Source organism: Geotrypetes seraphini, chromosome 9 (genome assembly GCF_902459505.1).
Source record: "Geotrypetes seraphini chromosome 9, aGeoSer1.1, whole genome shotgun sequence".
In the NCBI taxonomy this organism is placed as follows: Eukaryota; Metazoa; Chordata; class Amphibia; order Gymnophiona; family Dermophiidae; genus Geotrypetes; species Geotrypetes seraphini.
The window spans coordinates 123160379-123178261 of NC_047092.1; the positions used below are offsets into that span (position 1 = coordinate 123160379).

Consider the following 17883-nt stretch of genomic DNA (forward strand, 5'->3'; position numbering starts at 1 on the left):
CTCTTTGGTGTACATTGCCTGCTGGAAGCAGCCACCAGTCTCAGTATTGTGGGCAGACTCTTCTGTCCCTTTCTAGATGGCAGCCACTGCTTTGGTGCATTACCACACGTATGGAATCTGGAGTAGATGTAACAGAATGAAAGATTAGGTTCTAACCTGGATAAATCTTCTTTCTGTTATTTTACTACGGATTCCGTACAGCCTGCCCTCTGTATATTCTGCATCACCTGCTCTCTCTTCCTTGAATATTTCTGTGTTCCAGGTCTGGAGTTCCCCTGTCAGCCAGATGGCTAAACACCAAGAAATCCGGTATGAGTAAGTGTATTGCTCAGCCTCTGGCACCCTTGATGTTAGTGCCAGTTGCACACAGAACAGAATGTTTTATTGTATGCGGGGAGATTCCCCTTTCCCTTCCTTCTTTGTCTTCTGTTCCAGTGAAGCTTGATTGATTTGGGACATAACTGGAGGTATGGAAAACCTCTCATATACTGACAGACTGAAAAAGCTGGGGCTGTTCTCCCTGGAAAAGCGGAGACTTAGAGGAGACATGATAGAAACCTTCAAGATCCTGAAGGGTATAGAAAAAGTAGACAGGGACAGATTTTTCAGATTACGGGGAACCACAAGTACAAGGGGGCACTCGGAAAAATTAAAAGGAGACAGGTTTAAAACAAATGCCAGAAAGTTCTTTTTCACCCAGAGGGTGGTGGACACATGGAACGCGCTCCCGGAGGCTGTGATAGGCCGGAGCACGTTACAAGGCTTCAAAGAAGGTTTGGATAGGTTCCTAGAGGATAAAGGAATTGAAGGGTACAGATAAGAGTAGCGGTAGGTTATAGGGATAGTCTGGGACCATTGCTCAGGCAATGTGCCTGATGGGCCGCCGCGGGAGCGGACCGCTGGGCGAGATGGACCTCTGGTCTGCCTCAGCGGAGGCAACTTCTTATGTTCTTATGTTCTTATGCACTGGGCTTTGCCTCCATGTGAGAGGTGCTCAAAGCTGGTAATTATTCTTACTTCTGCAAGTCCAGTTTTCAGACTGAACCAAACATATGGAATCCATAGTAGAGTAACATAAGATTATCCAGGTAAAAACCATTTTGTTTAATACTGGAGGAATTGCTTCTCCATTTCTCTCCCTTCAGTGTTGCATGACTTAATCTGGTTTCTTGGGTTTTCTATTTCATTTTTTGTCTGTATAATTATTGCTAATTTGTAGTCTCAAATTCTTAACTAGCTGATGGACTGAATATATTTTCCATGTGTAATCAAGGTGAGGGATTCTGTGAACATGTATGTTCTGTGTAGACTTTGGAGTGGGAAGAATATTCACCTTTATCAGGACAGTGGTCCCATGCACAAAGCAAAAGCAATAATAAAGTGTCTCAGCAAGAAGAAAATAAATGTCCTTGAGTGATCCATTCAAAACCCAGACCTGAATCCAGTAGAAAACTGCAGTCCACAAACATAGCCATCTTGAAAAAAAAACTTGATCTGTTACCAAGAAGAATTGGTATAAAATGCACCATCCCGCTATTCAGAACTGGTAGACTCTCATCCTACATGATTTATGGCTGTTATTGTAAACCCCTTTTTGCAGCAATAAGTATTGAATCAAGTTATAAAGACTTTTTCAATCAAGATGCTTTGGTTTCTTATTCCCACTTGTTTTCTAAATATTTCTGTAATTGTTCTGTCTGTTTTGCAACTGTAGAGTATGTTGTATAGATCAATAAAAACCAACTGTCCACTTTATTTTGAATATTAGATGACAGAAATGAAAAGTGTAGAAGTCGTATAAGACACTATGATATTTGAGTGTATATGCATAGTGTGTTCATGAGTGATTTTTTAATTATGTGTGTTTTATTGTTCCCCGCCTAGATAATAGGTCCGTTATAAATGTAATAAATAAATAAATGTTACCCTATAACTAGTGTTAATGAGCTATGAATTACTATGGATATAGTGTGTGGGCGGGTTTCAGTTGAAATAACTGCTACATATTTGCAGCGCTAGCATCCTTTATACTCTGCTGTTCTTGGTCCTGAAAATTCATGAATCTATGAAGAGGAACTGATAAATAAGGCAAATTTAAGTGTAGCATCAAAATAGTAAAAGTTAAACATATTTGACACTCCCATTATACTTAACACCAACTAGCAACAATTTAGTTAACTGTATTCACTGAAATGCATGATGAAACCATTGATTAGTACCAGATGATTTGTATAACTAACATTACTTGCATGCTAAATAGTTAAGTAGGATGAAACATACGTGAAAAGTTATGTGGTAGCTAGGATTTTCTAAATTTTTATAGTTAATGGTTAAATCGATCTAGTTTTAATGCTGAGATAATAGGTTTTTTTTCTTTCCTCTTTTTTTTTTTTTTTTATAAATCAGATGGGCTTCGTGCACCAGGTTGGCGGGAGCATGCAGAACGGCGAAGACGGTTTGATTTTGACTTTCGAGAACGAGATGATGAAAGGGGATATCGGAGAGTCAGGTCAGGCAGTAACAGTGCGGAGGAAGATAAAGACATCCTTCCTGAATGGTGCTTGGAGGACGCAGAAGAAGAGATGGGAACGTTTGATTCCTCCGGGGCTTTCCTTCCCTCTAAAGTGAGTTCATCACATACAGTACATCATTTTAAATATATAATCAACCTTAAATTTAAATGGCATACAGCAAAAGCAGGTTGACCAAGTTTATAATCTCAAAGTAAGTGATTGTGAAGTAAGCAGTGAGGGAGAGAGTTTTTCTTTCCAAAGTTTGTTGTTCTAGGTACTTGAGTATTTAAGGAAAGGGTAATAGCACTACATATATTTTATTTATAAATCTGATATATTGCCCAGTGTTAGTGATTTACAAATAAATATGACACCTCAATGCAATTCAAAATAAAACCAATAAAAACATTCTTTGACATCCTACAGAGAGAATTCCCAACAGTTAAAATAACTTTCTCTCTGACTGTGCCCACATTATAATGGAAAAAAGAGAAGTTTTCACTTAAGCATTTCTTTAATATTCAGGGAATTCTGTGGCTTAGTAGCAAGCATTTGTTAGTCTTCACAGAACTAGAATTGCTTTAGTACAGTGTTTTCCAGCATAATTGTGGAAATTCAACTAACCAATTAGATTTTCTGGATGATCATAATGAATGCAAATGAGAATTTTCCATTTTGTGGGTTGCCTGTGTGTGCAAGGAAGAAATTAGTCATACTTGTTAATTTTTTTTTCCTTTAGTTCAGATGTAAATGGATAAAGACTTGTGGGTTCTTCCCTAAAAGGGTAACTTGCAGCCTTGGGTTTTCAATATTTTGAATTACAGAGCAATGGAGATCAGGCATTTCCCTTCCATCTGAACTGAAGAATTAATAAAATATATGTAGACCTATTTACATTGAACTTTGAAAACATGAGGGAAAACCTCTTTGGGAGGGTTTCTGAACTGGTCTGGTAGGTCTGAAGTAGAGAATGACACGGTGACAAAATTCATCACCGTTCCCGTCCCCACGGATAACCGCGAAAAATAATCCCATGTAATTTTCTAGTGTCTATTTCAATCTCAATCCTTCTACACCAGCATTCTTCAAAGCAAAGCTTGTGGGTCAGTGGTTGTGGCCATTCATACTCTGAGTCTTCCCTCTCTCCTTAAAGAATGACATGAAGATGGTTTCCCGCGGTTATCTACGGGGACGGGAACGGTGATGAATTTTGTCACTGTGTCATTCTCTAGTCTGAAGCAAAGAAAAGTAACAGGTAAGCTTAATTTCTCCTTCCTTAGCCTTCTTAACGAACAGTGCAGAACAAGTGGGATATAGCAAAACGGCCATTAAGGAAGGTGAGAGACTCTGATATTCCTGCTTGTATAACTTTGGGCCCAAGCATAGCCTCCATTCACACACCCACGTTGAGCTATAGTACCTTTCAAACATATGAAGTGATGACCATGTTGCTACTTTGCAGATATATGCACTGGTATTACCACATCCATCTCCACCAAAGAAGCTGTCGCATCTCCGGTAGAATGTGCTGTCACTCTGTGAGGAGGATGCTTCCCTTTTAGAATATAGGCTGAGAGATCATCTCAGTGTACCAACTAGCAATCATAGCTTTAGAAGCTGATTCCATTTTCTTTGCATCTCCTAAAAGAACAAATAATCTCTACAATCTTTGAATTTCATTTCTACTGCAATGTGTCTAGTGGTCCTGAATGCTAGGGTTTTCTATCTGAACCAGCAAGTTGCTTGCAGAAAACTGTCGATCATATTTTCCAACTCCATCTCCTTCCCAAGGAGGTGCTCCTGCCCCCTCAGTTTGTTTTCTGCAAGCAATTGCTCAGAAATGTTTTTGATCTGCTCTGCCGTTTTATTATTTTGGGATATTTTTTCTCAGTGAGCGTTTGGAGGCTCAGTGCCCGGAGGTTCCCTCTTGGTGGGACCTCTGCCTGGGAGAAGATGCAGACTCGCACAGCTGAAGTCTGCTGCTAGCTGGATCAGTCCCTTGGGTACACTTAGCTAGCCAGCCTGCTGGTGTTTTTTAGAACTCAGCTGCTTGCATCCCTGATTCAGTCAGGAGCTTGAGCTCAGACTGTGTGGGCTCTTTCCTGGCTCGGCCGGGACTAACAGTACATGGTCATTCCCCTGTTACAGTCCACTTTTCTGGGGATTCAGGTTTAGTCCAACCCTGGTCCAACTGGCAGCCAGAAGACCATGTTTAACCAGTGAATCTGTATGGCAGATGTCTTTTCCCTTTGATTCCAACTGAAATCTTATGCTGAAGCATGCAAGCACTACATGGCACAGTGAATAAAGCTGTTGAAGCCTATGAGAAAATTTGGGGTGGGGGGGGGTTTCTAAAAGTTGATTTTGAGGTTTCAGATCCCAGAGCCCAAGTTCCCTCCTCCTAAACCCCTTTCCCTGTGATTTTTTTTCCCCCTTCAGGGTTTAATACAAAACAATGTTTTAGTCTCTGTCAGGGTTTAATACAAAAAATGTTTTAGTCTCTGTTAGGGTTTAATACAAAACAGTGTTTTAGCCTAGGTTAGTGTTGTAGGTTGAATTTCAGGGTATAATAGATTAGGGCACAAATAGCTGTTGAGGAAAGGCTCTGGTGTTAATTTAATTCCCTCTTGCCCACCCCAAGGCAGAGTTTTTTTATTTATAGACTCTTCAGCTAACCAGGAACAAGGCATTACTTTGATAGGATTTTTCTGCCCTTTATTCTTCCAGGTGTAAGTACTAGTGCTGCCCGATTAACGATTCAAATCGATTCACCGATTCACTTCGGGTGAATCGATTTAAAACCAAAAAAAAATTGGCCTCCCGATTTGGTAACTGACCCTTCCCCCTCACCCCCTAAAGCAGGATTGGCAGCACTGCCTCTTGCTAGCCAGCTGCTGCTGCACCTGCTTTAGAGGGCGAAGGGGGGAGGGTCAGTTGGGAAGTGCTGGTGTCCGGCTTCCCCACTGGCCTCCTGCTGGTGTCCGGCTTCCCCCTGGCCTCACGCACATCCATTTACCTAATATCAGCAGCCTGCAGAGAAGATCGCCGGTGCTAGCGATCTTTGCAAGCTGCCATAGGTCTTTGCTAGCACCGGCGATCTTCTCTGCAGGCTGCTGATATTAGGTAAATGGATGCACGGGAGGCCAGGGGAAATACGCAGGCCTTCCGGGGGGTACAGGCCTTCAAGGGGGGACAGGCAGGCCTTCAGGGGTGGAAGTGCAGGCCTTCAAGGGGACAGGCAGGTCTTCAGGGGTAGGGTGCCGTCCTTCAGGGAGGGACAGGCCTTCAAGGGTGGTGGCACAGGCCTTCAGGGATGATGTAACAGGCCTTCAGGGAGAACAGGCAGGCCTTCAGGGGTGGGGTGCAGGCCTTCAGGGGGGACAGGCCTTTGGGGGGGTTTGCAGGCCTTCAGGGGAAGGGGGCCCTGGTTTAGGAGTACATGGAGGGAGAGAGGGAGGGAAGGGGGGGCTCAAAGAGACGTGCTTTTGCCGGACTTTGGGGGGGAGAAATAATGGGTCTAAAAACAGAGGAGAGGGAGAGAGATGGTGGACTATGAGATTTTGGGAGGGAGGGAACAGAAAGGGAGAGAAGTTTGACACAAGGGATGGTGGGGAAGGAGGGAGAGATGCTGGATGAAAGGGTAGTTGAGAAAAGGTCGATCTGTGGATGGAGATGAAAAAAGACCTCCGGGGGAGGGAAGGGAAATGAAGGGGAGGACAGAGATAGAAGATGGATGATTAGCACGGAAAAAGAAGGAGACCCTGGCAAGCAAGTTATCAGAAGACAACCAGAACCTGGGATCAACAAGATTTGAATAATGACCAGACAACAAAAGGTAGGGAAAATAATTGTATTTTCTGTTTTGTGATTACAATATGTCTGATTTGAAACGTGTATCCTGCCAGAGCTGGTGTTAGACTTTGAACGTAAACTAGGATTTAACAGAAAGAGGAAAAGTCTTTTTTGTTTGTTTATTTTGTTTACACCACAGCGCCAGTGTGGTTAGGAGAAGACAAAGGGGTTGAAGAGGCTATAAAAGGCGTGAAGAGACTAAAATAAACCAACCAGGATGTTTGTAAAAAACACCCAATTGGGCAGGAAAATCGAATTGAAAAATCGATTCAATAGGCTGAATCAAATCAAAATTTTTTTTTTCCTGAATCGGGCAGCACTAGTAAGTGCTTCTGTACCACAGTCTAGCTGGGAAACATTGTATCATCAAAGCTGCTGCTCAGGTTACAACTTCTGTCTCTGTGCAGACAAAAATGTTATCCAGGTAGAGCAAGCTGCCTTCAGCTTGAATCTCTCATGAAGGAAGTAAAGGAACTGAGAGAGGAGGTGGCAAGACTGAGAAAGAATGGTCACTGTCTCCACAGGCATTCAGTGCCATAGTTTGTTGATGGGGGCCTCTAAAAATGGATCTGATGACTTTGGCGGTTAACATCAAGATGCCTCGTTTTTACAGTTGAAGATTTGAGCTTGGAAGAGAGGAGTTGGATGCTTTAGTCCAACTGTGGCTGGAGAATAAACTCTTATACGTATTTCTCCCGCAGGATTGTGATCCATCCCAGCTTGGTAGTCCTAGAGGTGCCTGATTGGCCTCACAGACAATGGTATGCGAAACTAGCCTTCTCCATAGGGCCGAAGACCTCAGACTTTCAGTCCAAGCAGATCTTCTTGTTCAGAGACAGATTCCTATCTAGAATCTGGAACAATTTGAGCTTACAGCATGGCTCTTGAGTCAAAAATTAGGGGACTAGGGGACACTCGATTAAGTTACAGGGAAATATTTTTTTCACTCAGTGAATAGTTAAACTCTGGAATGCATTGCCAGAGGTTGTGATGAAAGCGGATAGTGTAGCTGGTTTTAAGAAAGGTTTGGACAATTTCCTGTAGGAAAAGTCCATAGTCTGTTATTGAGAAAGACATGGAGGAAGCCACTGCTTGCCCTGGATCAGTAACATGGAATGTTGCTACTCCTTGTGTTTTGGCCAGGTACTAGGAACCTGGATTGGCCACTGTGAGAACGGGCTACTGGGCTTGAAGGACCATTGGTCTGACCCAGTAAGGCATGTTCTAAGCAAGGGTTATTCAGACATGGTCGTTAACACGTTGTTCAGAGCTAGGAAGCCGCACACAGTGGCAGCCTGTGCTTAGGCCTTAAGTCCTTTTCGGTGATGGTGTGTGGTAATTGGTGTAGAGCCCTGGTGAACTCAGATTTCGGTAGTCCTGGATTTTTTACAGGAGGTACTTCAGAAGGGGTTGTTGGTAGGTTCTCTGAAAGTGCAGGTATCAGACCTTTCCTGTTTTTAAGCTCAAGGAAAGAGGTTCCTTGACTTGCACCCTCCAGTTATTTTCTTTTTCCCTTCCTGGAACCTTAACATCCGGTTGCAAGGGCTTGTTACTGTTCCATATGAGCCATTGCATGAGGCTATCTTTTTGGATCTTACAGTCAAGTCGTTGTTCCTGGTGGCGATTATGTAGGCGAGACGGGTTTCTGATTTACCAGCTCTTTCCTAAAGGGAGCCATTCCTTAGGATTATGGAAGCTGGGCTTTCCCTATGCCCAGTTCTGGCCTTCCACATCAATCTTGGAAGTTTGTTTGCCTGCTTTTTGCCCTACGAGGTTGAATAAAAAATATAGAATATTGCATTTGATGGATGTAAAGCGAGTGCTTCTTTAGTACTTTGATGTTACCAGTGAGTTTCACCTATCAGACTACCTTTTTGTTCTAAACTAAACTAAACCTTAGGTTTGTATACCGCATCATCTCCACATTCGTAGAGCTCGGAACGGTTTACAGGAGATGGGATAGAAAGGAACTACAATGAAGGGTTAGAGGTCCAAGTATGAAGAGTTTTTAGAGGGCTTAGAATGCCAGAGATGGAGTAAGTATCAGATTTTTGAGAATAGCCAGGTCTTCAGATGTTTGCGGAAAAGTTGGAGAGAGCTCAGGTTCCGAAGAGGGGAGGAAAGGTTGTTCCAGAGCTTGGTGATTCTGAAGGGGAGGGAGGTCCCTAGTTTTCTTGTATGGAAAATGCCTCTTAATGAGGAGAAGGATAGTTTTAATTTGTGGGTGGATCTGGTGGTATTAGGGTTTGAGGAGTTCCAAGAAAGAGGGATACAGGGAGGGAGGATGCCGTGTAGGATTTTGAAAGCTAGACAGGCGCATTTAAAGTGGATTCTGGCGATTATCGGAATCCAGTGAAGCTTGGACAGAAGCGGAGTCATGCCAAGAAAAGGAGGTCAGCATCTAAAGCTTCGATTTCCAGATAGATTAAATTTCCTCTGCATATCTGATCGCATAGAAAGCACACTCCAGTAGAGGGGTTGCTGCCTCTTGGGCGGACTAGGGCTATCACCTGAGGAGATTTGTATAGCGGCTACATGGTCTACCCTTCATACCTTTACCAGGATCTATAGGATGGATGTAGCAGCCAGGAAAATGCAGCTTTCAGGTCCTCCATTTTGAAGGCAGGCTCAGTGGGCTCGCTCTAGACTCTGGGGGCTGCTGTGGTACATCCCTGGCATTCAGGATCACTAGACACATTGCATTAGAAAGAAAGATTAGGTTCTTACCTTGGTAATTTTCTTTCTTGTAGATGTGTCTAAGAATATAAGAATAGCCATACTGGGACAGACTGAAGGTCCATCAAGCCCAGTATCCTGTTTTCAACAGTGGCCAACCCAGGTCCCAAGTACCTAGCTAAATCCTTAGTAAAACAGCAGTGGATTTTCCCAAGCCATCTGAATAATGGCCTATGGACTTCTTTTTTTTAAACCCTACTAAGCTAACTGGGTATGGGCTTTGCCTGCCCTCTACCTTAGGATTTGAAGTCTTTTTTATCTCTTAGTCTGGTTTAAGTCTCTGCTTGTTAGCAGGTCATGCGAGTAGCCAGAAGCTCTGTACATAATTAGTGCTGGTTCCACAAGCTTGGATGTTATAATGTTTTGTTACAGAGCAGAACAGAAATCTGGTGTCGGGAATTTTCTCTGTTTCCTTCCTTTCTGTTATGTCTTTTATTACAGAGCTACTTGATTGTTTTTTTACAAATTGAAGGGGCTGGGAAGGAGGTGGAGTTGGGAAACATGATTGACAGTTGTCTGCAAGCAACTTGCTGGTTCAGATACAAGACCCTAGCGTTCAGGATCACTAGACACATCTACAAGAAAGATGATTGCTGAGATAAGAGCCTAATCTTTCTTAGTTCAAGATACTTGAGAAGCACATGACGTACATTTAGCAAATGCAGTAACTTAAACTGCACTCCACATTCATCTCTGCAGAAGTAAGGAAGTACAAGAACTTGATTTGCATAGAAGGAAGATACTAGTTAGAATAAGGATGGAACTGTTCTTTAAAATAAAATTTTAAAAAATGTCTTAGTAAAGCTAATGGGTAAGGAATCTTTGCACAAAATAGCTTATAATTCAGAAATTCTATGAATGTATGAGAGAGGTAGCAAGAATACTATCATAAGGGTGAGATCTTTTATTGTCAAGAGGTTCAAAAGGTTGTAGCTCCAAATGCTTTTGAGCACTAATTTCAGGAAAGGAGTTGTAAAGAGGGGATTGGATATGCAATAAACACTTGAGAAATCAAAAATCCAGTTGAGGCACAAGGAGAACTTCTCTAAACACTTCCTAATCGATAAAGCTGATCCTTATTCTTTGAGGGTAAACAAGCTCTTCTCCTTCAATTTGATCTTTCTTGCACATTTGATTTAGTGGATCACACCCTCTTATTAGCAATTTTTGAAGAAATTGGAATTGTGTTACACAAAAGCATACGAGTTCTGACAAGTGGGTTAAGTCCCCCAAATTGCGAGCTGTTGCAGAACGAATCAAATACTTTTTCTTTGTCCCCGCTTCTTTCATCAGTGGACTGTGCAACTTCTCTTTAGATTTTCCTTCAACAAGCAAGCTGGAAGGTGTCTTTCTGGTCTGCTCTGATAATTTATTATTTTGGATTTTTTAAAATCCAATTTTGAGTCTTGCATATCTCAAGAGGTCCTCAATGGTCCTGGGGCGGCTCTGTCTGGGAGAGGATGCAGACCCTCTGATGAGCTGTCTGCTACTGTCAGAGCAACCATAAAGGAACCTGTCTAGCTCATAGCAGGTTAAAATAGATACAGATTTTTCATTAAGTTGGAGTAGTCTTTGGGGGTGGGGGCCGTCTCAGGGTTCTTCTCTGTCACCGATATTGTTTAACTTTTCTCTCTTTTTTTTAAATTTCATTAGGCTTTGAACTTGAAAGACATGGTTTACTAGCATTTATATGATATTTCTATCAAGTCCCTTTAAAGAACTTTTCACAGAAACTGTTATTTATTTATTTAGTTAGTTAGTTTTATATCCTCCCCAAAGTGATTGATAATTGAAGTCACCCATTATTATACTGTTGCACAATTTACCAGCTTCCCTAATCTCTGTAAACATGCCTTTATTTTTTTGCTCATTCTGTTCCATGGGACAGTAGTACAGTCCTACATATATATCCCTATCCAAATATTTATCTTGTTTGATTCAATTCCCTCTTTAACATATAGTGCAACTCCCTCCAATTTGATCTGCTCTTTCATTGTAATATAATTTGTACACAATCAAAGCAGTTTACATGTTTTAGACAAGTACTCACCCAGAGTTACAGGGAGCTGCAGTGGGAATCAAACTCAACCTTAAGGTGCTGATTTGACTGCTCTAACCACTAGTACACTCCTCCCACTGGTTATCTTCCTTCTACCAGGTCTCAGAGATGCCTATTATATCTCTCCTTTCACTTGTCCAATATATTCTAACTCTCCTTAGGCTTCTAGCATTTACATATAGACATTTCAAACAATGTTTTTCATTCCTATTTACAACCTGCTCAGTAGATGACATGGATAATTTGCAATCTTTACAATCTATCTGCTCTGTATTTAAGGACATCTGGTCAACTATAGTCTCTATTGTAATCTTTCTAATGGAATGACCTCTCTTCCCTGTTTTGGTGATACCTTTTAAAGATACCTTGGTTCCGAACCACATACTTTTGAGTGACTGTCAGCCTTCCCCCAGTTTCTATTTAAAAGCTGCTCTATCTGCATTTTAAATAGAAACATGATGGCAGATAAAAGCCAAATGACCCATCCACAGTAACCATTATCTCTTCCTTTCTCTAAGAGATCCCACGTGCCTATCCCACACTTTCTTGAATTCAGACACAGTCTCTGCCTCCACCACCTCTTCCGGAAGACTCTTCTACCACCCTTTCTGTAAAAATGTATTTCCTTAAATTACTCCTGAGCCTGTCACATCTTAACATCATCCTGTGTCCTCTCATTCCAGAGCTTCCTTTCAAATGAAAGGGACTCAACTCATGCACATTTGCACCACATAGATATTTAAATGTCTCTCTAGAAACTAATAATAATAACGGTGAACAAATCAACTATCAATCAAAAAAATGTTATTAGCCGAATGGTGGAAATGCTCACTGAAAAACCATTTCATTTAAAGTGGAGAAAAAGCATCAACTTATTTTATATGCAGACTGCAACCCAATGAGTTTTTCAGCCTTTCTTATTCTGTATCATGGGCAAACAACTCCACTATTTTCCAAAATGTAATCTTTCAAAATGGGGACATATCCCACCACTGTGCACAGGGAACAGGAAAAAGAACCTAGGGAAAGGTTTCACTTATCTTCACAGCTCTTCCTGCATGCTCAGCATTTAGAATGAAGGTAGTAAATCAGTGTCCAGGTCCAACAAGGCTCTTGTTTCACCAGCAAGTGGTTTCTTCAGGGAGTTCCCTCCTTCATTCTAAATGCCGAGCATGCAGGAAGATTACTGTGTTGGATCGCGATCCTGGCATTGCTAGCAGCTGTGAAAATAAGTGAAACCTTTCCCTAGGTTCTTTTTTCTGTTCCCTGTGCACAGTGGTGGGATATGTTTATAGTGCACAGTTCCCCAGCGGACAGCTTTGCAACATGGTCCAGAAATCCAATCAGATAAAGACTGGGGATCAGGATCACTGCCTTTTCTCCTTCAGCGTGAATGCTCAGGCTTAGAGGATTCCGGGTCTCAGGTGGATAATAGCAGCCAAGGGTCTATAGCAGCCCTAGACCAGGGAGAGGACTCGACTTTGTGCAGATTTCTCAATCCTGTGGATTTGATAGAAGTCATTGCATTAACTTTGTGGGAATTAAATTTGGAGCTCATGCAGACTTTCATTGCTCTATTTTGCTAAGGAGCAGCTCCATGATTGAATCCACATATTTTCCTTCACATCCAGAGACAACCATGTTGCTGACAGAGCACTGGTAGGTACCAGAGGGTCCTCTAAGATTTACCAAGGGTATGACAAAATGGTACTCGATAGCTTCTGGTTCCAGCAGCTTTTTACCCCACCTAAGATGGAGTTGTTAATAGTGCATGTAACTTAAGTGGACTTTGCTGCCTAATTAGGGAGGAGTGATCTTAAAGGATGCACAGGAACACAGAGTGAACTTAGACTACAAAAGACAGTTTGAGGCTTTAGCTCTGGGTCTGAAAGTGGCAGCTGCGGCTTCCTTCATGGGGTGCGCTGGACATAAGATTCTGTGCTGAATTCCATCCGTGGAGGAGAGTGCGTACCCCAAGGTGTTACTGTTGGGGACGAATTATGTAGCAGACATCCTAGATAACATTTTTAGGGTCATAAGCATGGAGCCTGCTTATGCTATCTATGCCTGAAGAATGTTCTGGATCAGACAATGGGCAGGAGACTTTGCTTTTAAAGCTACTTCAAGCAGGCTCCCTTTCAAAAGGACAAAAATTCTTTGGCAAGGGGCTGGATGATCTTACGGTCAATGTGGCGAGTCATAGTCCTAAGTCATTGCTAGACAGTAGACCACCTGCCCCAGGAGGGATTAATCATAGTTCCTTTCATGGTTATAGGCAATCTCGCCATGTAGCAATGGGCTCCTCTGCTCAGAGATCTTGACAGATTCGGGGGGGGGGGGGGGTGTTCAGAGGACCTCAGGCGTCCACCCCTCGCTCAGCAGCTAATATCAAGAAGTTCCAGTGATGCCAGGCCAGAAACCAAGCTTCCCCAAATAGGAGTAAGACTTTCGGAGTACAAGGAGGTATGGGCAAAGATCTGTTCAGACAATGGGTGCTAGATATCATATGAGAGCTCTCTGAAATTGGCATCCAAGACATAGCACCATGTTGGTTCATCTCCTTCCTAAGTAATAGAACCCAAAAGTGTACTACTCAACAGGATCTTATCAAAACCTAAATCAGTCAAATATGGTGTTCCCCAAGGGGCTCTACTATCCCCTCTATTATTTAATCTCTACATTAGACCAGTCCTGGACATAGCCCATAAACACCATATCTAGACTCACTCCTTCACTGATGACATCCAACTATCTACCCCTGGAAGAAACCCGCGACTCCCAAATCATGAAACTCATGAACTGGATGTCCTCCAATAAATTGCAACTGAATGCCTCAAAAACCTGAACTCCTTTGCATCCACAAAGAACAATGCACCCACACTCGGCCCATTCTACTCTGGGATTCAACTATTATAACTGCAAAGGACCAAGTACGCAGCTTAGGGATACTCCTCGACTCCAACTTATCACTTTCCAACCACATCTCTCAGGTGGTCTCCTCTTCATTCTACTACCTAAGATAACTATGAAAAATAAGGAATTATTTCTCTGAATCGGACTTCACCCAACTTCTATATGCCTTCATTCCATCCCAAGTGGACTACTGTGACGCGTTGTTTAATGGCCTCACAGCAAAGAATATACAGCGTCTCCAACTTGTAAAAAATCCAGCAATCAGACTCCTGAAGAATCTTCACACTCACGACCCTGTCTCTCAGGCTCTCGCATCTGCTCACTAGCTACCCATAACTAAATACTGCATCTGTAAAGGCTTGCTACTAGCGTACAAATCCTTGCACAACATGGCACCAGACTGAATATCAACTAAACTACCTCAATATGTGCCAAAAAGGCCACTCCACTCTCTGGAGGAAATACTCCTTCATATGTCTGGTCGTGCCCTCCTACAAAACACCAGGAAGACGATCCTACTCCTAATTTTTACCAAACTATTGGAATCAACTACCCCCACAGATCAGATCCATTGAAGGACTCCTGAACTTTAGGAAAGCAAAAAAAAAAAAAAGCCTTATCTCTTCACCTAATCCCTTGACTAATGAAGAAAAATGTATAGTACTCAAGTACAATCAAGAAGAAATGTATGTTGGAATTCAGATGAACATATTGTTTGTAAATATATTAACTGTATTCTGAGCTCATTGGGGAGAACGGGATAGAAAATGAATTAAATAAGAACCTAATCTTTCTTTGTTTTTTTTATAATTCTTTATTCATTTTCAATCTTACATCAAGTGTACAAACATTAAAACAGTACAATTACACATATCACCTGACAATCTTTCTATTTTATCTTATAATACATAAAATTACCACCCTTTTCTCCCATCATTCCCTCTATTATTTTCCCATATAAATATTAGTATATAAAACCTCCCCCTTCCTAACATTAGACGGTGTATATTTCAATAGAAAATGGTATTTACTCATTACAATAAGAAGTTAATGGCTCCCAAATTTTATTAAAATTCTTATAATTCCCTTGTTGTATAGCTATTGTTCTTTCCATTTTGTAGATGTGACATAATGAGTTCCACCAGAAATTATAATTGAGTCTACTGTAATTTTTCTAATTACTTGTGATATGCTGAATGGCGACTCCTAATCTTTTCTTTGAATACTATTGTATTTCCTAGATATGTCCAGTTTTTAGATATACTGTGAGCCACTCTGAACTGTGAGGTGTGAGCGGATTATAAATCTAGTTGTTGTTCAAGAATCCCAGAGCTTTTTGGACCCCGGTTTATTTACAGAAGTTGGATAGCTCTAGATCCAATAGATGCTGGCATTGTAGTTTAGAAGCTGGGACTTTTGATCATTTAATTTTTTTCTGTCCCTATATAAATGCCTTTTGGAAGTTAATTTGGGGCCAAACTAATTCATTGTTAGAGAATCATGTTGCCCTTTCATATGATACTATATTATTTGGTACATCTATGAGATTTAAGAGCCCAATTTCAGCAAATAATAATAAACTTTTATTAATATTGATCGGGGTTGCCAATCAGTGTTCCCTCTAAGCGGGCGAGTGTTGTGAGCAAACTTTTTTCACTGTGAGCTAAAAATATCGGGCGCCAGCAAGTTATGAGCCAAATAAATATGTTGTCAAAGTTGCTGATACATGAGGACGAGGTATTCAAAGGAATTTTAGGCCTACACGCTAAATTAAATAACGTTAAATAATATTTTTAAGAACACAAAACAACGCATTAATTCTTGAAAGTACAAAATTCTTTATTTTTTTTTTTTTTACCAGAAAAACTCAAATTTATTTTAAAACAGTCTACAGAAATTGTAGGGATGAAATGATATCTTAATAAATGTCTACTATTAAATCTGTCCACCCGGATGTCTCCAGAGCCACCCAATTATAAAGAAAAGAATTTTTGAAATGAAAACTTAGAGTGATTGCTCTGGAGGCATCTTTTTTACTTAAAATTCCCCTGTAAATGTTTAGTTAAACTGCATGATACAAAATTTGTGTTCTGGGATTTTTGCTATCATCTCTTCGAGATTTCACTATCATCTTTTCTCTGTGGTCATTGATGATTTCTGATTTCTCTAAATTATCTTAATTGCAGATATTAATACAATTCTCCTCCTTTTGTTTAACTGAGTACTCATCTTACGTATAGAATTTTTATGTTCATACTATAGTGCCTCCGATTAATATCACAGTTGTGACCAATGTTCCAAATTGTTACTCTGGATGCTAAAAAGAGCTGTAAAGCTTATAAAATAATTTTTATAGAACAGTTGGACAGATAATAAAATGACAGAGTTATGGAACTTGGAATGTTTTCTTTATCACCCTCTTTATGTGACCTTGAGCAAGTCTCTTAACCTGTTATATTCAAATTTTCTATCTCCTTGCATGTGACACAAAGAAGAGTTTCTGCATGGTCACTGACCTGAAAGCTTTTTGACCTGACAGACAGTAAGAAGAGGCAGTGTGCCCTTCTCCTAACATCTGACATGGAACCTATTATTTTTTTTTTAAAATAATTCCTGACACCAAAAGTCATATTTCTAGTGATTCAGATTTCTGTATAGAAAAATCCCGTTTACATAATGTCCGGGTACATCCATTAGCTCACTCCCAGCTTAGGTTAGTTCATTTGTTAAAGAAGTGCAATTAAGCTCCTGACAAGATAACTCATGTCCTTGAAAATCCATGTCTCAATGAACTGGTTAATCTATAAGTCTTCTGTCATTTTTAAAGTTTCTAATGTGATGTTAATGACTAGCTTAGCTGCTGAGTTGTTAATTAATTAAAATGGATTTTAAAAAGAAAATCTTTCTGTTCATCTCCTTCTAGCCTAAAAGAACGGTGATACAGCAGTTAAAAAAAATTAAGATAGTGGCACTGCCCTAAAATTGCTCTATCTGGGAGTTGATTCAGGAATGCATAAGGCAGTGGCATAGCGGGGTGCTCTCAGTCCCAGCCCTTCCTTCCCCATATTTCAGCGCCAGTCTGTAGACTTTTGACCATCAGCAGCGTCAGTTGCACATGCTGTCTTGGGTGGACCGGAAGCTTTCCCTCTGCAGGCGTCCAGCCTCTGCCGAGACAGGAAGCTGAAGCAGAGGGGAAACTTCTGGGACTGCAGAAGGCAGCGTGTCCAACCGACTGATGCTGCTGGCGGCCCGGGGTTCGAAGGCAAGGACTGGAAGAAAGGAAAAAGGTCCACGTCCTTCGCGGGGTAAATTTTAATAGCCTTTGTGCTCTACTTACTTAGAAGTAAGGCCTTGAGGCTGTTAGCTTTGGCCTCATTAAGAGAAGTCGATTTTCGAACAGACTTAGCCAGCAGATGGCGCTGTGCTGAGCGGCTGCTGGTGAGTCTGGAAGATTGGGCATAATTCTCAATATCTTTTCCTTGGGCTGAAAAAGCTAATGCCGAAGCTGCACCTTTTGCTTCCCCTCAGCTGCTGGGGGGAATTCAGTGGCTGCAAACACATAACGCAAGTCACTGAATCCCCCCCATTGCCCCAGGTACATTTCAGACCAGAGCTGGAGAGAAGAGCTGATTGACTGTGTGTGCGCTGTGACGAGAAACTTGTGCGCTGCGAAGTAATATTTTGTGCGCCAGCGCACGCCAGCGCAGCTTAGCGGGAACACTGGTTTGCCATTCAACATATTACTGGAAACTGGAAAGATTATACTAAACTTAATTATACCTTTTGGTAGAATTCAGTATGCCATATTTA

At 41.4% G+C, this 17883-nt stretch overlaps 1 protein-coding gene across 4 annotated transcripts in view; it reads left to right on the forward strand.

The window, feature by feature from the left end:
- Positions 1-17883, forward strand: part of GIGYF2 (GRB10 interacting GYF protein 2) — a 674098-nt gene that overhangs the window by 368912 nt on the left and 287303 nt on the right. For all 4 annotated transcript variants that reach the window (XM_033959534.1, XM_033959536.1, XM_033959537.1 and 1 more), the window contains one exon: positions 2407-2624. In XM_033959534.1, the coding sequence (XP_033815425.1) occupies positions 2407-2624 (218 nt within the window). The remainder of the gene's footprint in view (positions 1-2406; positions 2625-17883) is intronic.